Here is a 25,098-nt window from a genome sequence, read left to right as displayed (position 1 = left end):
CTCAACTCCCCCAATGCCATTTAAATATTTTGGGGTGATGCTTGGGGGTGAAAGTGGCGGAGTCAAAAATACTAGCAAGGGATGTCCCCCTGTAATCTAAAATCGAAGGGTATGAGCGTTTTTCTACAATTTTGACGCAGTTGATGAAAATGGCTCTGTTTTGTTTTCATTTGGCCACCCTATATATAAAATTAGTGTAGTTATCTATGACGTTTTGCTTTAGGACACAGGGCTTTAGAAAACAGAACTTAAATGAAAATTTTCTATCTCAGCAATGCAATTTCAGTAAAATTGGTGCATATACACGAATGAAAAGTTCTTTTGATTGTAATTGTAATTGTATGATATTTACTTATGGCATAGAAGTTATTTCTTGAAAATATTAGTAAAAAATGATGCTATGCAAAATCTGTAGAAAACATTTCCTTGTAAGTTTTTATATTTTGCGTCGATTACAGGATATTAAAGCGATTGTGATGACCTGTACTACAGACTACATGTTGCGTGTGGCAATGCTGTCGAACTAAAATATATTAACTATCGAAGTTCTTTATAGATAATTTAAATAAATTACTAACGAATACGAAACATGAACCCTTTAGATTATTTTGCTTGGGAAAATTTATAGCAAGCCAAAGCAAACCCAACCAGAATTAACGTAATAATTCAGGACAATTGTAATATTCTCAGACTTAGTAATGCTGCTGCATGTTATTCTACAGGGTGTTAGAAGTTTGACTGCCTTAATTTTAACAGACGATAGAATACATTAAAATAAACAAAAACACCTTATAAGACATGGGTCCTAAACTCAACCATCCCAAGAAAAAAATTATCAAAATTCCAAACTTGATTAATTAAGGAATATTGACATAACTGCGTACATAGATTACCATAAAATACAATCACTTTTTTGAACTTCTTTATACTTAACTCTAAAAACTAATTAGCGTTGCAATAAACTTAAAATTCGATAAAATTCATATCGAGCAATGTGACAACGGCACAGCGGATAACATGAGGTACTAAGCTGTCCAGCAATACGCAGTTCAGTTGGTATCTGGAATTGGACTGTGTCTGAGTGTTTTTTGCGTACCACTATGTCCTTTTCTTGAGGTGTTTTCCTGCGAGTGCGCGAAAATTGGATTCGAAGGTGTCGTGCGTGCATCGCAAATGGTGGTGGACATTTTGAGCATATGTTGTAGTTTGTTTTGTACTTGTGCGTTTAAAAATTACTGAATTTTGATTTTTGGTAAGTACCTAAATTGTTTTTAATACGTATGATTATTTGCACGACGTGAATCTTTGGGTACTTTAATTACATATTATTCAAATCATAATTTGATTAAAAGTTAAGTTCCTGTTTTAAGAGATTCATAATTACTAAAATTCAAGCTAAAATTTAAGCACAACACTATCTTCGTACTACAAAATCGATACATTTTATTTTATTTATTTAAAACCTGGAATACAGTTGTCTGAAAATCTACTAAATGTTTCATAATAATTATTGTTTACATTTTTCCGTAGGATAAGTCTGCCGCGTGCACACGTGGTATGCATTACTCTATCTCATGCTGAAGTAATGTCAGTGAAATTTCTTACATCCTGTATAAACACTTTAATTAAAAGATAATGTATTGATACTGAACATCTTCATTTCAAAGACCTTTTGTAGTTGTTAGTTATCGTTTAACGATTTTTCAAATCTGTTATTGTTATAACAAATTGCTTAATTTGCAATTGTTATCAAATAGTTATGTTTCGTGTTTCCTATTCGTTAGTGATTTCCTCACATTTTTTATAAAATACTACTTCTATAGAAAACTACTTTATTTTAGTTTACCGTAACATTTCATTGTTATGATCATCACAATCAGAAAGGAACTTTAATATCATGGAAGCGAGTTTTATAGATCTTGCATAGCAGTATTTATCAATATTTTCAATCAACTACAATTACACCTACTACAATTTTAATGAAATTCTGTTAAAGGTCCCCGAGTTACAAATGAAACTGTTTATTTCTTTCTAAACTTTAACGGCCTGTATCTCAAAAATAATGCCTGCGAAAGCAAAACGTCGAACATAGTGCACATATTTTGCGATAAGAAATCTATTCCTACAATTTCAGTATTTAAAGTCAATAAGATTAGTTACATGTTGATTAATTTAAATGATTAAATAAAGTTACAACTTGGTGGCAGTTACAAATTCAGATTATTATATAAGAAAGTAAATGTCCCAATTTTACACATGATATGCACAATTTTAGTAAATTTAAATATACCTTCATCCAAACTGCTTATTAATTACAGGCAATTTGATGATTTACATCGAATCCTTACACGTACAATTATCAAGTACCGTTAGAGTAACAGTTTGTGATCATTGATAACACACCTAATTCTTAGTTACCACTCCTATTAATATTTATTAAAGTACTTCGGTGCAATACGGAAAAGGTGTACATGCAACATTATATAATAATTAATATTCTTTATGGTACAAGAAAACGACAAAGTATTAATTATAGTGTGAAGTTGTGTCTTTTATGTAAGTTATTAAATATATTGTGCCACAGGAGTTATTTTTTGCAATAAAGTATATTAACGTGACATTTTAACTTGCAAAAATTACCATTGTGTGAATAATAAAGAATTCATGTACATCTTTTCAAAATCACTAAAACTAAAATATATAACATTCTTAATAAGCAGAACTTAATTTAATCAAATTTCAATTACATTTTCTCCAAATGTACTTGCCCTATAAACAAATATGTGTTTTTATCATCAAATTTGTAGATAAGCTAGCAAAAGAGGCAACTGTAATGGAGACTAAATTTCTAATGTGAAAATCCTAGCAAGGACATTAAAAACATTATTAAAAATAAGGTAAAGACTAAATTGTACCAATGCTACACGGATTACGCAGCAGGAGAGACCTACAAAGAAATTCAATTTCAAAAGAGAAGTAAACCATGATTCGCAGCTGAAACCAATTGCCCTTTGTGCACACACTTAGTAGATCTCTTTAGTAATTTGGTTGATATTAAGGTACTGTTACATCCCTAACCTTATCATTGAAAAGTAGAGATATACAAAATCTTATATAATTTTATAAAGACAACAACATGAATTTGGGAAATAAAATAATAATCACTGAAAATAATAATAATAATAATAATAATAATAATGTTAATAAAAATAAGATTAATAGCAAAAAAATTAAATAAAATAGAAAAAACAAACAAAAAGTAGATATAATTATATCCCTTTTTGTTTGCACTTTTGTAATTCACATACCTATTTACTGAAATTTTGTTGATATGTGTAAATAATTAAGAAAAAGAAATAAATATTAATTTACTTTTAGATTGCATGAAATGTAAGATCAATAAATACAATATTGGTCAAAAACAAATGTAATACGATAGAAATACTTCTCTTTCTATATTCCACTGTCGCACTATTACTCTATTATTTTATATTATAATTGTAAGATTGACAAAGAAACACAAAGCCCACTATTTGGAGTATTTGGTGTAGAACCAGTGCCATTGCAAAAACACACACACATCAATTTAAATCTAAACTTTCATTGATCGCGTCTGATTTCATGCTCTGTTTCCTTTACATAGACTCATATTAGTTCGTTTTATTTTAATTATATAATCATAACATTGCAAGTAAAAATTACATTTTTGTTACTTTGCCGTTAATTCGTATTTTTGCAAGAGGGAAAGTGAAACGATAATTTTACTTAAATGAAAATTGAGTCGCAAGATATTAAAATAAATATGGATTAAAAATAATCAGTATACTGATACCATTCGAGAAATAAGGAATCCAGAAACATATAACCTATAGGTCACCTAAAGAAATTATTACAATGAAATCTACATAGGAAGAGAGGAAATACAGGGTGTTTTATTACATTATGAGAAAATGACTTTCAGCTGTGTCTGATTAAGAATAAAAAAACCCTCAGGACACTATTAGGTATAAGAAATATTTCACCTACTTATTTGGATTTACAGCAGAAACAAACTGATTTTTCTGTGTTTTTCTATAATAATTTATAGTAATATCTATTAATTTGTAATATAAAACCAAGCTGCGAAGAAATCTGAGGAAATTCTGAAAAATACTTTTGGATGTCCCAAATAAATCTCAAAATCGGCGTTCCGATATTGACAATACTTTAGTGAAAAATGCCCCCATAGAAATCACAGATTTTGAACATTTGAAAAATTGAGCTCATGATTTCTGAATATACTTAATGTTCTATGTAACAACAGTATTACTGATATTTGAATTCGAAAAAGGTAATAGACCGGGAGATATTAGACTGAAGTTCGACGACGTCTTTCTCGTTTATGTCTCTGAGAGTACTGACAGGTAACCGAGAGATAAGTACAATAAACTAAATTTAAAAGATGGACTGCGGGACACCTTCGTGAAAATTCAATTTTCCCTTTCAAAAAAATAATGTGTACAGCGACGTATTTCTCACTTATGCCATTTTCGTAAGTTGAAGAGAAGTATCGATTTTATCACAAATTTTTTTTGGCATAAGTGTCGCAAGGGACCTAAAAATGGAAAACTTTGTAAGAAAATGTGGAAAAACATCTTTATTTGTCTACCAATTTCTCATTAATGCCAATTAGAAATATGACATTATTATATTCGAAAAGCTCATAAAAAACATTGGCATAAGTCCTACTAAGGACTAAAGAAAATAGAGCTTTGGAAAAGCTGCGGAAAATTTTTATTTTCATTCTATAACTTTCTCATTTATGCCGTTGAAAATTTATGATACTTACTATAAATAATGTACTGTGTCAAGTAGGCATCACTCCTCTATGGGTTCAATATGAAGGCATAAGTCTCAAAGTTGTAGGAAAATTCATGAAAATTTTTACGTCTTTCTCGCTTATGCCATTTTGCATGCACGTAGGAAACTACATTATAAAGTCATATAAATGTAGGCATAAGTCCACATTGGATTTTCATGTTGTAAATTAATTTGAATTTTAATATGAGTCAGGTCGACAAAGTAGAAAAATTATAGAAAATTGCCACAATTTTCTCGTTTATGCCGTTTTGTACACGAGTAGAAAATATTATTAAAAGCCACTTTCAAGAGTGGCATGAATGCCACAAGGTACCGTCGTATGTAAAATTTTTTAAAAAGTTGTCAAAAATTACAAATTGCGGTTATTTCCTCGCCTGCGCAATTTTCGATATACTTAAATTAATTTAAAAAATGTATGATAAATAATGCAAGTGTCGGAGAAGATATCTATATAAAAAATGAATATTTCTAACTATAAAAGGGAATAAAAAATTTAAAATAAAAAAAATTTCATGAAAAAGAGAAAGCTTTATATTGGGTTTAGTTTGATTTTTCGACATGTTATTTTTTATTACGATAATTCTTAATAACTTATAATAAAGCTGGTAGTAAGGCCTTTATTTTGATCCGTTTTCATCAAGAGCTGCAGATAAAACTGTTTGAAATTTGAAAATGTAAAAAATCATAAAACCGAAAAAACTTTTTATTTTTGATATGCTTTAATTTTAAGTTAATAAAAATTTGTATTATTTTAAGTGTTATTGTTTGTGTTAGTTATAATTAAAAATTAGTAATTCAAAGTCTTTGAGGAAGCATTCTGACAATTGAGTTGGCAGCGGTTTTTCAATTCAATTACTATTACTTAAATAAATCTTTTAATATAAAAATAAAATGTATAAAAGTACAATTTAAGTAATTAAGGTACAAAGTACCAGAAACAAAAAACAAAATTCAATATACATGATATTAAATTAGTTATAAATCAGTTTCTTCTCTATGTATTCTAGCTTAATTATTTCTTCTTCTTCTTCTTCTTCTTCTTCTTCTTCTTCTTCTACCTTAGTCGGCTCAATTCAAGTAGATCATCCTTGCGCTGAAGCGGTTAATTCAAATTACATAATATTTTTAATTTTTAAAATTTAAATATATTGTTCATAAATACGTATGGTCTATTGTGATAAAATACTCTACTCATTTACGAACAAACGAGAAATTTGTGGCTATATTATATAATTTTTCTTTTTCTGATCATGACTCAAAGAATAATTAAAAATCATTTCTAATATGTGGGGACTTAAGCCGAAATAGTTTATTATTAACTTTCATTAAATACATGAATTACTTATATTTATAAAAATTAAAAATACGCTAAATGCAAGTAAGTATAAGTATTTCGAAAATTGCGTAGGCGATGAAATAAACTTTTTAAACATTTTTACATACGACGGTACCTTGTGGCATTCATGCCACTCTTGAAAATGGCTTTTAGTAATATTTTCTACTCGTGTAGGAAACGGCATGAACGAGAAAATTGTGGCAATTTTCTATTATTTTTCTACTTTGTCGACCTGACTCGTATTAAAATTCAAATTAATTTACAACATGAAAATCCAATGTGGATTTATGCCCTAAATGGCATAAGCGAGAAAGACGTAAAAATTTTCATGAATTTTCCTACAACTTTTCAAAAAATTTTTAGCATATAGTCCTCACCAGGGACTTATGCCCTTTAAAAAAAATGAATACTTTCATTATTTTCTTTGCAATAAGCTTTAATTTATTCACAAGAAAAACGTTGACCAAAACGAAATATTCCGCAGCTTTTCCAAAGCCCTATTTTCTTTAGTCCTTAGTAGGACTTATGCCAATGTTTTTTATGAGCTTTTCGAATATAATAATGTCATATTTCTAATTGGCATTAATGAGAAATTGGTAGACAAATAAAGATGTTTTTCCACATTTTCTTACAAAGTTTTCCATTTTTAGGTCTCTTGCGACACTTATGCCAAAAAAATTTCGTGATAAAATCGATACTTCTCTTCAACTTACGAACATGGCATAAGTGAGAAATACGTCGCTGTACACATTATTTTTTTGAAAAGGAAAATTGAATTTTCACGAAGGTGTCCCGCAGCCCATCTTTTAAATTTAGTTTATTGTACTTGTCTCTCGGTTACCTTTCAGTACTCTCAGAGGCATAAACGAGAAAGACGTCGTAGAACTTCAGTCTAATATCTCCCGGTCTATAATAACAATACTTGAGTATTGAGATTTTTATTTATTTTTTTCGTTTTTGTACAAATTGCCGTTTCCCAGTTCCCCGCAATTGCATCTTCTAATAAAAAAGTGTCAAAATCTAACTTCTTTGAACTCATTCAGCGATAATTTGCAAATAGGTACTGTAATCTTCCACATTTAAACGCAATTAAGTTAAAAATCTCATTTTTGTAATTTTATAGTCATCGAATTGGATCCGAAGAACTTCTGAATTTTGACGGATTCGAAATTAGCGACGTAGAAAACCTTTCAGTACCAAATTTCAGCAAAATCGGAGCATCTTTAGCATTTTTGTCCGCCATAGTGAATCCGTCATTTTGAATTTCTAAATTCTGAGTACGGATTCGAAATTAGCGACCCCGAAAACCTGCTAATACCAAATTTCAGCACAATCAGAGCATCTTCAGCATTTTCGTACGCCATATTGAATCGGCCATTTTGAATTTCTACATATTAAGACAGTGCACATTGAAATTTTGGATTTAGGAGCCTTAAAATAAATAAATAAAATAAGTTATTTCTATTCTCACAAATGTTTCAAAGGCTATAGCCAAAATAAGTTTTGGTGAAAAGTTATCGCCGTTTACATCTATACACCCTGTATTTTCGTGTCTATACCGGGAATATATTAAGTGGTGTTGTGCTAAATTATAATCGATCTTAAAAGTCTTGAACTTTGCCATCAAGTAGCATATTGAACTGCGATAGACATCAATCAAATAAAAAATTATATTTATAAATAAACAACGACGTAATATGACAGTAACAAAGTAGTTACATTGCCATAAACACATTTTATTTATCAATTAAAAGCATGATTGTCAGCTATTAATGTTTTTTTCACTTCGTTTACTGGAACGACACATTACGGAAATACTACACCAAGTGTATTTCCTGTACCAGAATTAGTGGTTGTACTGAAAACAATGTTAAAAAAATCAGATATAAGGTCTATTTCCCATTAAGAAAAATAAAATTTTAATCAATATTAAGAAAAATAGAACTACGAAAGTTTTCTATGTAAAACCTTTTTAACTGTTGATTCGCTACAATTTTATAGTTATTCAGTTTGGAATTCGAGACCCTGTATCTTTTTTATTTTAACAAACTACTACAATAAACCCAATATATTTAAATTTAAAACATTATCAAATGACGTTATTAGCTTTTTTGAAGCTGAAAAAATCACCTCAGTTTCGAATTTAGGAAAATAAAAACTTTTTCGAACAATGCGAGATTCGAACTGGGGAATAACAATACAAAACTATAATACCGCGACAGGCTACCTATAAGCGGACTTCACTACCGGACTTCTACGGACCCATCAAGTCGGTGATCGAACGTCGACTCCAGCTTTGCATGTAGTACAAGACAAAATTTAAAGTTGCCTTATATAAAGTTCTTTACAAATGAAGACCACGTGACAAAAATGCAAATCATACAATTTAAATTTTAAATAAAAAATTTTGCCAACGGGTGAAAACGATAAAGGTATTCTTAGACCGCTATGATTTTTCTACTTTTTACACGCATTTTTTTTATACTAAGTAATATCCTTATTATATCGTAAAAATTCCAGAGTGTTTGCAGTGTAGTCTTCAAAGCTAATACTCATTTATTGTAAAAATATATTTTTTAATAAATCTCAAATTTTTCAATTCAAAACATTGTTAAAAATGTTCACAACTTTTTGAGAACACACTGCTCCTGCCTAGACCTTAGTTCTAGAGCCTCAACCATCCATTGTCCAATCATGCTATGAAGAACCTACGAGATACAACAAAGTCCTAGAAGCTTTTAAATCTATAGGTACTCTCAAGAGGCCTACACGAGCTACTAGAAGATTCGAATTTTTCAGGTACTCTCCAGAGGTACCCAAAAGCAGCACTAGGCAAGACACAGCCACTAAGACTACTACTATATAGGCTCATATTTCTACCTTCAAATAATTATTATAGTTATTTGTTAAAATAAAAAATTCAATTCAATTTCACGCACTGAAAAATAAGTGCAACAACATGCGACATATTCACAGAGTGTGGTAGCTTTCGTTTTAACAAATAGGTACTTATATTCTTCCGATGTACTGGATTGCCAGCAACCGTGAGAAGACAGAATTATTACCAACTAAACAACAACGAAAACATATAATCAGCCATTAAATCTTCTAAGTTCATGCACGTGAGAAAGTCGTTGCGCAACGTGCGAGAGTGAAATTCACTTTCTTCAGGCAAGTTCGCTCTTGATACTTGACCTTAAACATGACTCTGTATCTATCACTAATGATAAATACATACACGTTACGTTCTTGTGCTATGGTACTTCCTGTGTTATACTGTTTGTTTAAATAGTACCTTTCAGTAAACTGTTAATGCTCACCGAAAAGATATGGCACCTAAAATTTTGCAGAATTTTCATGTTTAAGGAATTGGATTATCTGAACTCTGAAAAATACCCTCTCCTTTGAACAAATCTGCTCATAATTTTGTAGAGGGTCGTAACTTCTATTTTTTTTTTCGTAAAGACAATTTTATTAAACATTGTAAAATTTTTGTATTTTTGGGTTAAGAAATTTTCTATTCAAACTTGAAATAATTATGTCACTTGAACAGTAATTTATTTGATAATAGAAACAAGGTATGGTTTTCTTATAAAAACTGTTTAATATGACCATTGTTGTCAATGAGCATCACTGGTTACAGTTGTGACTATTTTCACAAACTATCATTAATAAATTAGTTTAGTTGATTCTAACTATTCTAAGATACATAATAGAAACAGTTTTAATGAACAGACCGTACATTATTACTTCTAGAGTTTTGTGAAGGAAGCTGCCGCAGAAGTGGTGTGTTCTTGTATCATGAAAGATATCCGAATTGGCTAATCCCAAATCATCAAACTCTCAGAAACACTGAAAGACGTCGTCGAAAAATTGGTCAGTTTAAAATTAAATGAGATAATGCCATAATTTTGGTAGTTCAGGACGAATCCGAGTAGTTTTTTTAAGTTGGTCCTGTAGATGCTCTATAGGGTTAAAATCAGGACTACTTACACACCATTCCAATCGTTGAATAGAGCAGAACTTGGTTTAGCGCTGCAAGTTGGATATGCCTCAATCAAGAAAATTAAGAAAGAAAACAGATACAGTATAGATACATAAACATTTTGAAAAATCTCAGGATTAAATTCCACTTATTCTCATTTATACGTATAATTTTCTAAATATTTATTGGTTCAAGCTTTTGTACAGGGCTCTTAAACTCATATACGGAAAGGAAAAGCAGTTTTTAATTTATGATATTGTGGGAAACAACTAATCTACGGACTACAGTTCCATTCACTGTTGGATTACACCCTAAATTCAACGCTGCTACAGATTATTAAGTTGTTAATATTGCTTTGTGGCCTGTAGGCATTGAGTAACACTGACAATGACAATGAAAATTTAACATACCTTGTAGGTTATATCCCATCCACACTACAACCAGTCTCTCTGAAATTTGATCCTGCGAAAATATTAGTTTCCATAATGATTTTCTTATTTTTTTAAAGTGAAACATTCTTTTTTACTCATTCTTTATAAAATTCTTGGGAATTTCATTTATAAAAAAATTTAAACCTACTTAATTTGGTAGGCGCAGATGCTGCATTTATGGTGCTGCTTTTTTTAAAGAAGCAGCATAAACGGATAATAATTATTTGAAACAAAATAATTATTATCCGTCAGTCAGAACCTAATAAAGGATTTTGAAATCCGGTTTTTAATTTAGCAGGTTATAGGAAAACATTTTTTATTTTTTTTGCTCGAAAACGGCCGCAGATACGAAAAAATTGTAAGAGACAAAAGAATTTCTAAATTGAACAGAAAATTAACTCTTGTTCTAGAAAGCACCAGTGTCATACGGAAGAAAATTTGGGGGGCTGAAAGGAAGTCCGACCCTAGAAAAAGTATCACCCTGTAGATCGTGACGACTATTAAACAGGGCTAGTGATCCAGGTAATCTAAGTTAGTCTACGTTCCAAATTTGAGCTACAAATATCAAAAACTGTGGGAGATACAAAGAAAAAAAGGGAAAATGTTTATATAAACTTTTTTAATTGAAATCATGCGCAGATTTGCCCCCTGTATAAAGACAGACTATTATGAAACACTCTGTATATTCGTAAAAATAAGAAAAAATGGGCCTCTGACTCGCAATTTTGGTCAATTTGCCTGAATTTTTGATATAAGTTAGTTTGAGGTATATAATAACAGTGACAGTAATAAGAGATAAAATAAGGGTTTTTTCAGGATAACTCAAAAGTGGTAAGAGGTAGGAAAAAAACTTCATATAAAACTTGTAAAGAATAAAATTCTACATAAAAATGGTCAATTGACTTTTTCTTGTACTATTAAAACCAACAGAGTTAGGAAGACTAGAAGTTAAGGGATGATTTCAGAAATTTAAAAAATGCAGAAAAATGAATGAATTTTATAACTACTTTTTTTTAGTCTACTCTAAAAATGTAAATTATTATTTCAAAGAAATAGATATATTTTTTAATTTTTAATGAAAAAGTTATAACAATTTCACAAAGCGAATGTGATTTTTTATCTTTGACGTTAAACAAAATTTGGAACTTATCATTATTTTAAATTATCAATCGAGTGGCATAGAAAAAAATTGTTTTAATATTAAATCATAAAAATTAACTATTAAAAAATTGAAATTGTTATAACTTTTTTATTAAAAATTAAAAAATATATCTATTTCTCTGAAAAGAAAGTTTACTAATAAAATTCATTCATTTTTCTGCTCACTATTTATTTTAAATTTCTGGAGTCATTCTAGCCACCCTAACTCTGTTAATTTAAATAGTACAAGAAAAGTCAATAGACCAGTTTTATGTATAATCTTATGCTCTACAAGTTTTATAAGAATTTTTTTTCTAGCTCTTAACCCTTTTGAGTTATCTCGAAAAACCACTTTATTTTACCTTTTTTCACCGCTGTCCCGGGGGTTGAAAAAATATACTATCACTTATTATTATTATATACCTCAAACTTAACTTATATCAGAAATTCAGGCAAGTTGACCAAATTGCGATTTAAAGAACCATTTAATTGGACTACTATCAAATACATACTTCTATTGTAAATATCGCAATGGAACTTGCTACTAAGTAGGTAATTATTTATTAAAATGTCAAATCACAGTATTTTACGATCTGTATAAAACATTCATCTTATGGCTTATTGTTTGGTAATATTGCTTATACTATTCATTGAAATCCTAATAAATCATATTTGTCATTTGTGGCATCTTAAACCGTGACTATGTACATTATAAAACGAATCCTATTTTACTTTCAAAACATCTTAATAAACGACTGGCGAATAATTTAGAAAGCTATGAAGAATGACTGAATTATAATATACAAAAATTACATTAATTGCTAAAGGAAGTTATATATGGTGAATGTTCTTTATCTGAATTAATTACATAACCTACTTTGCGCGGTGGGTATTACATCGAAGATGAAAAGAATACTATGATTATAGTCAAATCTGTTTTTAACAATTCAAAACAGAACCATTTTGAAACAGGGCGACAAAAATGAAAGTGTATTGCACAGTCTATAAAGTGAGGATGCTTTGACCCTATTTGACGACTCAAAATCGTCATTTCATGCCAATAAAGTAAATCATTAACACACATTTAAAAAACCCCCTGTATATTTTTAACTTCTATTCGCACAATGTATTACAAATTATACATCTATTATATTTTATCATCTTTTATTATTTAATTAAAATTGACCTTCATTAAAAATATTACTTGTGACATTCGAAATTTGTTTGGTGAAATATAATTGCCACTTGTAGACCAACAAAATGTTCGCACTCTATAAAAAACGTGTCAGTTTTCAACTTGGTACTTTGAAATATGCGTCCTTCTATCTTGCTGATATGTCATTAAGAGAATTTTTGTAGACTACGTAAATCCACGTAAATCTCTCCAAAACCTGTTGAACTTGTAACTTGAAAGTAAGAAAGATGCAAGGTTGTGCACTATCGACGACATTTTAATCGCTTTTTATTGAAAGCGGTAAATAAATTCAATTAACATGCTCGACTGACTAATTTAACAGCAACATTAAAATAAACAAGAAGGAAGGCAAATCTAACAAGAACATCCAGTATGTCACACTACAAGTTTAGTTTTCTTAATAATAAGCATGTTTAAATATTGCGATATTCTGTTACACGTACAATGAGTGATAGTTACATAATGCCTGTTTTTGGGTTAAGTAACGTTTACATATTTTTATTATTTCTAAATCTGCAGGTGGAATGCCACCGTTGAATAAATTATATGATATGGAAACTTTCAAATACAACGATCCTTTCTCAGCTACACAGATTCCTTGCCTTTGTAATCAATTTGCTCTTTAATTCTTTTAACAGATGTTGATGAGAAAAAGGAATTACATTACACATACTAAAATGAATAACAAAGTTATACAATATAGGCTTTTTGGAAGCTAATACAGTCCGCGTACGATATTTGATGAGATAAAATTACAAGAAGACTTGTTGACGTGTTGAGCTTAAATTTTAGCTAGAATTTTAGTAATTATGAATCTGTTTAAACAGGAACTTAACTTTTAATCAAATTATGAATTTGAAAATTATATAATTAAAGTAGCCAAAGATTCGCGTCGTTCGATTAATCATACGTATTAAAAATAATTCGCGCACTCGCTGGAAAACACCTCAAGAAAAGGAAATAGTGGTACGCAAAAACACTACAACACGGTCCAATTCCAGATACCAACACCAACTGAATTGCTGAAGAAATACTTGATCGACTACGCCAATATGGAAATTTCTAATGTGGGAGAAATTAATAAAGATAAATCATATAAAAAGCTCGTGTAAATGCAAGTGCGAAACATTAGAAATTGTGAAAAGGCTTAAGTAAGCGATTAAGAGTCAAGGTCGTTACGTAGAATTGCAAATTTCGTGCATAGGAATGGACAGATAACGAAACTTTAAAATTGTCAACATCTTAGTTTAAATTGTATAATAAAAATTTAATAAAAGTGAATATAAAAAAGTAAATATTAAATTTATGTTAATTTTTCTATTATATCATCCGAGAAAAATGCGGATGATAGAATAGATTTGCTAATGCATTTTTGGATATATCTTTTATTTCATTATCTAACTAAGAGAAAATATAATTATAGCCACTCAGAAAAGTGTCAAATCACAAAACATTTATTAGCAACGCCCACGTAAGTAAATCTTCTTGGAGTTGATTTCGAAACACTATCATGTTTTTAGATTCGACCTACAAACTTTGTTACTTTATTAACGGAAAAATATAGAACCATAAATTTCCGTGTTTATTTCATAAAATTATAATGAAATATGACTTTAACCTTTATTGACCCTAGAATATTATGTATTCTATATACAAAAAAAAACATAAATGTTGGTAGGTTCAGTAACTCCTTCGTTACTTCCTTATTTTTGTTTCGTACCTACTTATTTAAACGAGATGAAATCTGTCATATCTATAATATTTTCATAGCTCTTATCCAAGTGCAAATATAGTCTGTTTGCTGATGTCAGATTAGCGTATAATCTGGCAATTTTTCGCACAAAGCAACCAACAAACTGTAGGTACATTGTATTTCTCATCAAGTTAAGGTTTCTTTGTTTACCGTATCTTTAGTTCTACATTAATGTGATTTTTTTTGTCAGTTTTCATTTTAAGGTCTTTATTTTCTTGATAATTTTGATTTTCTCATTCCTGTTTGCCTGTTTCGCTTTTTTTCTTTCTTATTGTATTCAATATATCTGTGATTTAATAATTTCCATAAAAATATGTAACCAAAAAATATCTACTGTATTTTGTTGCAGTTTTAGCCATGTCATATTTAAATTGTATATTGTTATATTAGGATTAAATACGAATAAAACATGCTATTTTTTCTGAAACCGAAATCCCCTGTTTAATTATTAACTTCTGCTTTGAAATTATTCAAACCAAATTTGGATAATAAAGGGTAGGTAAGTAGGATATATCGATGTAGTCATGGATACTTTGTCAAACATTAGTCGCCAGATTGCTAATTAGGTTCATTTGTGATTGTGGTTCAAAACTCTGTAAAAATGAAATCTATTGAAGATTTAGATGTACCTGAGGAGATACTGGAGTGTGCGAAAGAATGAATTTTCTGAATCTTCCCCCAAAGAAATCTCGAGAAATGTATGAATGTATCTGCCAACGTTTTATGGATTGGTGCATAGAAAAAAACATTATGATTCAGAAGATATGTTGATGGTGTATTTAAACTTAGCCAATAAAATAAAGCCGTCAAAGCTTTGGTCACAATATTCAATGTTGCGGTCAACATTGGATATAAAGAAGGGGATTGATATAAGCAAATAAATCAAAGTTACTTTCTCAAGAGACAAAATGAGGGATATCTAAGGAGCAAGTTGATTGCTTTTTGAATAGTGCACCTGATAATTTATATTTGACGACGAAAGTAAACGCACTAAAAATGGTCGTCCTAATATTGGGGGTTGCAGAGGCATACCGTTCTGATGAATTAGTCAATTTAATAGTTGATAATATTGAAGAAGTGAAATCCGCCTTAATTATAAAAATTCCCAGTACCAATACCAAGAGACCACGTTCTTTTACTGTGCTGGGAGACAATTATTTAAGTTTTGATCGAAAATATGTTGCTTTACGTCCATCCGGATTGGTAGAACATCGATTATTTTTCAGATAAGTTGGTGGAAAGTGTCATCGAATGGTGGTCGGCACTCATAAAATCAGTGCCGTCTCGCAAGAAGTGGCAAATTTTTTGAAGCTGGACAACTGGAAAGAGTACAGTGGACTTGCATTACGACAAACATCTGCTACCCTTTTAATTGACGGTGGTGGTGACCTCACTTGCCTTCAAACACATGGAGAATGAAGATCAAGCATTGTGGCGGAAGGCTACATTGAAGACTCATTTTTGAATAAAGAAAATATTGTTGTTGAAAAGTTGATAGTGGTAATGATAAACCAACCACCGTTGTCACTTCTGGTTTTACAACATCTGAAAATAATATTTATGAAAACGTGTTGGACTGCTTTGCCAATTGCTCCAAGAATAAGGGTAGTGGCATCAATGTGGATAAACAAAAATTATTGTAAATATTGTTGAATGAACTTTTATATATTAAAACTTGTTTAACACTTTTAATCTAAGGATTAAAAGTGTCAGCTTTAGCTCCTAGAATTAAAAGTGAATACTTTTGTTGCCGTTTTTTTTTCGCAGTAAGGAAAATGTCAACCTTAGAGACTTCTGACAATAAAAAAATTGTATAGTTTTGTGACGGTTGGAGAAAAATATATATTTCTTCGAAAACATTTTAATATTTTTATAAAATGTCAAAGTAAAGGTCAAAAAATAATTCTAAGAAATAAAGAACCATTTACTAAATTGACGTTAAGTATATAAACAGGTGTAGGTATTCAAATAAGTTCTAATATGCGCAATTTAAACAGCATCGAGATAGAAAAAATATACCTAATGATTCCAAAAACTACGTCATAAATTATTTACACCAGTTGATAGAGGATAAAATCAACTTTGCATAATTAATACAAAATAAAACATCTACATTACACAGTAATAAAAATAAACATTTATCAACATCAAAGTTACTAACGGTCACTAAACTGTTTTGCTACATAGACTGCTATTCCTTGTCACTGAAAATATAAAAATAACTGGCTACAGGTATGAATATATTATGCGCACTATGAGATGTGTGTACATTAATTTTTTTTGTAAATAGACACCTCAAGACAATAAATTTTCACTGTCAGAAATATATTATCAAATTAATTAATATAGCTTGAACTCCTACGTCATACATGACATTCAAGGCAAATTCAAACTTGCTTTTTTTACGACGCTTTGAATTTTTTGCCTTAGATATTAATAATAACAATGCTATTACAGGGGGAAAAAAGGGTGGGCAGGTTGTTATGTAGCAATATGTTTTATTTTATTACCACACCGTCTCGTCTCCAGTACATTTAAAAGATAACAATATCTAGAGCAAAGGTTATCACTAAAAGAAATAATAACATAAACTCATTAAAAAACAAGTGAGCATTATGCTATGGAAAATTCCTTATCTTATTCAAAAAATACTGTTTTTTTTTTTGTATAATTCTTGTTTTTGTAGACATATTTGTTTATGGTTGAACTTTATCCGGGTTAGTTGTTCACTGAAACCGTACAGTTTCGGAGATTCTTCTGAAGAAGAGAGCGATATATATCGAAACGTTACTTTTCGTCTATGACGTGGAAACTAGCTCGGAAATTGTTGAACCATTGAAGGAAATTAAGTGAAATTACTTTAACTTCTGTCAAGATTATCTTCGGTACTGTGTCAGGTGACACAGGTCAAGTGACAGAACGAAAAATAATTACTTCCTACCTCTGACCAAAGCCAAAATTCCCATAAATTTATATTTATTAATGATAATGTGTTTTTGCTCACTCCTAGTGTCGCAATTCGATAAAGTGTACATTTTTAAAGATGCCAATAGTAATCTATTTAGAAACAGACAGCGTTTTGCACAGATGTGAATGTTGAAGGATAAAACAAGTTCAACGAACTACACGAGAGCTAGAAAATTTCATGGACATTTTACTTACTTTACCACACATAATAATATCGACGAAAACTATTCGAAATATCCCAATTAGGATGTAAAGTTTCAGTACCAACAAATAACTAAAATGAACTATTTACAAATTACATTTCCCAAGCAATATAGTCGAAGAATATTGAAAAATCGAGATATAGACAGGGATATATGTATACAGGGTGAGTCAGAAAGAATGGGTCAACAGTAAACTGGAGATATTAGACACCAAAATATTATACGAATGTCGCTGGTTTAAGAAATACAGGGCGTTCAAAGTTTAAATTTTATTCTGAAATTTCTCAATAATTCAGAAAGTTTTGATAGCATAACTCTGAAAATTGGTAGTGTTGGGTTTTTTGGTGTGACAATCACGAATTTGAAGCTTCTTCTGCTGTTGCTCTTAGAGGGCGCTAGTTTCACCGCATGCATTATTTAGGTAAATCAGAACATATTTTTTTATTTGTTGAGATATACTTAAAAAAAAGCTAAAAATCTAAAAGAACGTTCAATTCTATTTAAAAAATGTACTCTTGTTTAAGTCGCCTAACTTTATCGGTTTCTGAGTTATTTTTGCGTTTAAAAGTTTAAATGTATTTTGTGGTTAGATTAGGTGGCAATTCAAAAGGTCCTATGAAAAAAACAGAAATTAAACTACACCAAATATTCACTTTGAACTCATGAATGTCTTTCTTTTATAGCATGCGGAATCTCACAAATGCTTGTTCTTTCAATTGAAAACTCATCTAGTAAATGTCGCCTCATCAGTAAATAAAATCTTATTGAGGAAATCTGGGTTTTCCGTTTGCATATTTTGTATAAACTGAGCAAATTGTAGGCGAGCTGGTAAATCTTGAGGCAATAACTGCAGAACCGGAGTATAATGACATGGATGGAGCATTTCTATTTTCAAAATTCTACAAATGGACGATTTGCTTACTCCCGTTGCTGCAGTTAACCGAGGAGTACGAGTAGTAAAATTTTCTCTTCTTCATCAACTGTGATAGATTTTGGAGTACCATGGTTACTTTTTGGTCTAAAAGATCCAGATCCGCCTAAGCGATTATAAAGATTTCTGAATAGTTTATAATTAGGTAATCTATTTGGGTACAATTGCACATATCTTCGGGCTACTGCATGTTCATTAAAATTAGCCTGAGCAAAAACACAAATCATATTATGTATCGCACTGTTGGAAAAACTATTATGTCATGGTATTTTTTGATCACTAGCTAATAATTTTGCACGAACACGCAGCAAAATACGTTAATATTTATTGACATGAAAATTTGACACAAGCCTACTTAGAAAAGAAATAGCAATATCAGCGCCTTAAAGAAAATCACCAAAAATACATTGAAATTTTTAAATGCAAATAACTCAGAAACCGATAGAGTTAGTTAGGAATCAAGAGTATATTTTTTATATAGACCTGAACGTTCTTTTAGCTTTTTAACTTTTTTAAAGCATAGCTCAACAGATAAAAAGAATATGTTCTGATTTACCTAAATAATATGGTGAAACTATCGCCCTCTAGGTGCAATGTCAAAATAAGTTTCAAATTCTTAATTCTCGCACCAAAAAAACCCAACACTACCAAGTTTCAAAGTCATGCTATCAAAACTTTCTCAGTTATTGAGAAGTTTCAGAATAAAATTGAAACCTTGAACACCCTGTATTTCTTAAACCAGAGACTTTCGTATAAGGAATGATGAGCTCAAACATAATATTTTGGTGTCTAGTATCTCCAGTTTAGTGTTGATTCTTTCTGACTCACCCTGTATGTACATTTGTTATGGCCTACAAAAACGGCCAAATACTGGGTATGTATTTAAATATGGTACTTTGTATTTTAGCATTTTTTAACAGTTTATTAAATTCTAGAATGCCAATCAATATTTACTTGTGTTTAGCTATCTATCAGATATAAGTTACAGATAAAGCGAATTAAAAATTTTATAGAATAAGATATGTGATTAAGTATCAAGAAAATATATGATATTTATCATCCTCCTTTAAAGGGTTATACCTCCCTTATTATTTGTTTTAGTTGAGGCTGAGCAAATACAAAATGAAAAATTGAAATTCAAATATACGAAGTACCTAGTAGTATTTGTTAAATAAATTATAATAAAATAGTTCCAGATATTTTTAGGATATTTTATATAAACTTTTTTTTGGAAAACAAATAATAAGGGAGGTATAACCTTTTAAAGCAGGATGATAGGTATAATTTTTTTGTTATATCTTAAAATACCTTCGGGATATCTTATTCACAGTTGTTTATCCTTAGACTTAGGTCAACAGAATTCTAATATACAGGGTGATTCAGAACTTATCAAAAAAAATAAATTCTGGATGTACAGGGGACCCTTACAAATACAATTTTGTAAAGAAAAAATCAAAAAGGTCAGTTCGAAATTGATTTAAAAATACACTTCTGCACGGCATTGGAAACTGGTCCACTGTAAAACCTGACCTCGCACAATGCGACCGGTATGGCGGCGTGATAAAAACGGACAAAAACTTTCGCAAGGAAAGAAATATGTTAATAGAATTTTATCGCACCTATTTTATATCGGCAAATTCAAATGCTTTTGCCTTTATTAATTATTAATAAAATTAATTTGTGTTTTTAAATAACAAAATCATTTGACATACCCGATGCTGCAACAGCAATTGTTCAAAATTTTATCCACTCACGTGTAACGTCTTACTCATTTTCTACGAACTAACACAAATGATGTCTTGCTTCACCATAACACAAATACTTCACCATATTACAAATGTTGTCTTGCTTCACCATAAATTAAAACGATATCCATCAACTTTGAGTTGCTATACACGCAAGCCATTTTTGTCACTAACTACTAAAAAACCGATGTAAATACCACAGATAACATGTAAAAACTACCGCAACGACGGATTTCAGTATTAGGAGTCACATGGCTCTCCACGCGTATTGCGAATGACGCTAGAGACTACAGTTGTCCAGCTATGTAGTGGTTTAATGTGCTATAACTTCAATAATTTTTTTCTCAGAAACTATAAGGATTTTACAAAATTTTTTTTCACAATATTGACTCCATTTCTCATGCCGCATCTATTCCCAAATTTTTTTGGATAAGTTGTGAATCACCCTGTATACTCGGTTTCATCTCAATTTTTTTATTTTTTCTTCGATTTCGAAAAATATTATTATAGAAAGAAAGTATTCTTGTTTATTAATTTTAGTAATTCGAATTCAAATGTATCTTACTATAGAAAAAATCTTTTTATAAATTCGGTTAATTTAGCGAACAAATAATAATAAGCATTTAATTTCCAATTCACATCATCACATAAACAGAAAGGGAAGTGTAATAAAATGTTTATTGATAGAGTAAAATTAATTTATAAAAATTAAATTTTTAAAAATTAAGGAGTAAATAATTTTGCCAAAAAGGTTAATATGAAAAGGCACCTTTTTATTTTTGATGTACAGTACGTCCTAGGAATATCAGAAGAAAATTTAGCATATGTTTTAAATAATAAATAAAATAAAACCTAAGTACATCTGAAAAGTTAATAGAGAATTTATTATCTTTCTCATCATTTTGACTTCAGTTTTTCACAACAAGCATGCTTCATTTTAATTTAGTATAAATGAAACAAATGTTTGGTTATTTAAGGACTTTAGGGGACCAAAAATATAAGCATAACTTGGCTATTGTGTTAAGAAATACAAATACTTAAAACTTTTTCCAATCTACCGCTCACACACTCACCTTGCGTATTGACGTCCCACAAAACTACAGTGGCACCAAGTTTGGCCAGCCTGAGAGCCAGAAGCCTGCCCAAACCACCCCCGCCGCCAGTAACCAGCGCGATTTCTCCTTGAACATCCTTCAAACTCCTGTAGGACCTCGGCAAGACGGCCTGGTAGATAGACCTCGCGATTTGAACGATAAAGAACAGGATGAACCCTATCGCGTCTATGATCGACTGCATTATGTTTGAATCACTGGGCTGGGCCGTTATCTTCATGTTGACTGTACTGTTTTTCGCGGAACACTGACTAGTTTTCAAGCGGACATAGTATCCAGGATGGGTGTTATCACAGAGGTCGCGGTTATCTGGAAATTAAGAAAAGCATTCTCCTGTTAACAAGCCGATTTCTGGTGTTTTGACGGTAGTTATCCGACTAATTAAGCGTATTAAATTCTCAAGGCCGACATGTAAAAACAGAGACTATGCGATCATATACAGAGTGAATCACTGCAATCTTTAATCGATAACCACGAAGAGATATGAAAAATCTTAGCAATATGTGAACTCAGTAGGTACTTTTCACGGCAACTCATTTCAGCAGAAAGAAAATTAACAACAATTGGAAATTACTATGGTTTCTTTTTTAAAATAAGCTGAAATTTTTCTGATATTTTATACGAATTTATTCTACTACAACTCTTTGGCATTGATATTATTATTATTGATATCATTTATATTTTTGACGCTTCCTACGAGAACTAGAAAGAGAAGATTAAACAGGGTGTTCGGAAAGTCCTTCAGGAAACTCCGGGAGAGTATTTTACGGATTAAAATAATAGCAGTATATAATGAAATTTTTTTTCGAATTGTCAAAATTGTTTGCCAAGTTCAATTTATTTTATTTTTCTTTTTAAATAACTTATTTAATTCAAGTTCCATTAGTCTCTCATTTGGCACACCCACTGAATAGATCAAGCTCTATTGGATCACTCAGAGAAAAGTTTCATCACCTAGAACTCAAAATTTGTTTTGTTCATAACTTTTTTCTCTTGCTAGACATCGCAGAAATTTAAACATTATTGAAAAGAGAAACAATATTAGAAAAAATGATGTACTATTTATTCAAACCGATAAATATAACCGTTTAGCAGGAAATCGCTATTAAAACTTTATTAAACACCAAATTTTTGATAATTCTTTCTATAATCAAGTTACCATGCTTCAAATAAATGTCATAAATAATTTTGGTGTTACGAATTGTAACGAAAATTGTTTAAATTAGGTGTAAATTTGATTTTTCACCATAATAATTTTTTTTTCGGCTCTGGAAAAATGAGATGAGGATAATGAAATTACTAATAATATTTTATTTACTAACGAAGCTGGTTTTACAAGAGATGGTATTACAGCATGGTTACTTGATTGATTACAGAAAGAATTATCAAAAATTTGATGTTTAATAAAACTGTAATAGCGAAATCGCTAAACGGTTACATTTATCGGCTTGAATAAAAAGTACATAATTTTTTCTGATATTGTTCCTCGTTTCAATAATATTCAAATTTCTGTGATGTCTAGCAAGAGAAAAAGTTATGAACAAAACAAATTTTAAGCTCTAGCGGTGTATATTGAAACTTTTCTCTGATTGGTCAGCTAGAGCTTTATCTACTTAGTGGGTGTGCCCATTGAGAGACTAATCGAACTTGAATTAAATAAGTTAGTAAAAAAATTTCATCACATATTGCTATTATCAGTAGAACCAACTCCCGGAGTTTCCTGACTTTTAAAACACCCTGTATAAGTTTTTTGACTTTAACACATTTTTGGACTCTTTTTTTAATATACCGTATGCTATTTGGTAGGTAGAGATCACACCATTTTTTAGAAAGTGATTTCAAGGCCCGTAAAAAAGTTTTATGACGACAAAATTTTGGAAGAAATTTATGCAAGAAAAAATTTCATTTAACTAGTGTGCTACTTTAATTTTCACCAGCCACTACTATCTCCAATAATAAGAGAGATATGGCCAAAATAGTAAGCTTGCTTTTGACACAATGCTTTTGACTAATCTACCTTATTATTAGAGATTAATCATATGTCACTATAGTAGTAAGACAATAACTTCGTCTAAATATGACGGTGTTCTATTAAAAAAAATACTAGGTTGGCTCTGTTCCCACATTTCTTGACAGTCATTTATTATTCAGACCAATTTTTTTTAATTCTTTTATTAAACTTTCTACATAGATTTCAAAAAATTAACGAATTTTTTTAATATATTTTTTTATTTACTAGGTTTATTTTATGCCACATTGATAATTACTGTATAGAGCAACTTTCACAACAAATTTGTTGGTCAGTTTTTGTTTCAGTGTATTACTACTTTCTCTTATTTGCTGAAAAAATATATACTGTGTTTCTATTGTGAAGCTAGTACTTACATAATTTTCCATTTGTCATTAATTTTTTTCTGTTGAGATGATTTATTTCTTAAAAAGTATAAAAACTAACGTACTTTTGAACAATTTTAATATATTTTCCAACGAGGAATATAATCAGAGTTATTCACCAGAGTGCAGGCCTGGCAAATACATATACAGTTTATGTTTATGAAAATGTAAACTATGTTATAACTATGTAACAATGCTACATATAAATATTTTGTTATGATTACAATTAATACAGTGTTGTTGGAATAGAATTTAAAAAACTGTATAGAATTGAAATGAGTATAATTCAATTACGGTAGTCTTCCAGTGATTTTCAAAATTTTTAAATATTTTCAGAAAACTGTTAAAATTTTTGATAATGGAACTTAAGCGAATCATCCTGTATGTTCAAAATCAGTAAAGTAACCAGATAACCTTAGGCATAAGATTGTAAATATAATAAATGTATCACATTCTTAAATACATGATTTGTTCATAAGAGATATGTTTTATTTTTAGCTGTGTTTTGTGTTTATTATAAATTGACAAAATGTGGGTGTGCTAAATCCTTTAGAAAAAAATATTTTATTTAGCAAACATCCCTATGTTCTGCGGAAAAAATTGAGGAATAAATGTTGATTTTTTTTCGTATTATTTAAATCAACGTGGACATTCCATTTGTTGTAATGTAATGTTATAATAAAATGTTAATTGTACACAGGATTTATTTGCTGTTGTGTTGTTTATGTTGACAGTCGATTGCAAAATAATTGAAGCTTTAAGAGTTAACGACCATGAAGGACGAATATTTCCATTGACTACAGAGCAAATTGTTTAGATATTACCAAAGAGAACACTAAGATACATTCGCTAGGGTGCATTTCACAATACTTTGATTAATCAGTTCAATTTAGTTGTAGAAAGATAGACAGGATTATCTTCAGATTAAGATATTTTATCACCGCCGCGAATAAGTTTCGCTGAAGAAAGGGTAGAAACATACCTGATGATGCGATCTACAAGGATCCCAATGCAATGGACATTTACTTTTGGGGATAAATCAAACG

At 30.2% G+C, this 25,098-nt stretch overlaps 1 protein-coding gene across 3 annotated transcripts in view; it reads right to left on the bottom strand.

Annotated features, from left to right (window-relative positions):
* The window catches only part of LOC108913953 (estradiol 17-beta-dehydrogenase 11), a 57,377-nt gene that overhangs the window by 13,535 nt on the left and 18,744 nt on the right, over window positions 1-25,098 (bottom strand). For all 3 annotated transcript variants that reach the window (XM_018719613.1, XM_018719610.1, XM_018719612.1), the window contains one exon: window positions 21,620-21,967. In XM_018719613.1, coding sequence (XP_018575129.1) covers window positions 21,620-21,878 — 259 coding nt within the window. In that variant the 5' untranslated portion in view covers window positions 21,879-21,967. The remainder of the gene's footprint in view (window positions 1-21,619; window positions 21,968-25,098) is intronic.

This window comes from Anoplophora glabripennis, unplaced genomic scaffold, assembly GCF_000390285.2.
Source record: "Anoplophora glabripennis isolate ALB-LARVAE unplaced genomic scaffold, Agla_2.0 scaffold803, whole genome shotgun sequence".
Lineage (NCBI taxonomy): Eukaryota > Metazoa > Arthropoda > Insecta > Coleoptera > Cerambycidae > Anoplophora > Anoplophora glabripennis.
The sequence above is the reverse complement of the archived record's forward strand: the minus strand, read 5'-3'. Positions and strand labels throughout refer to the sequence as shown.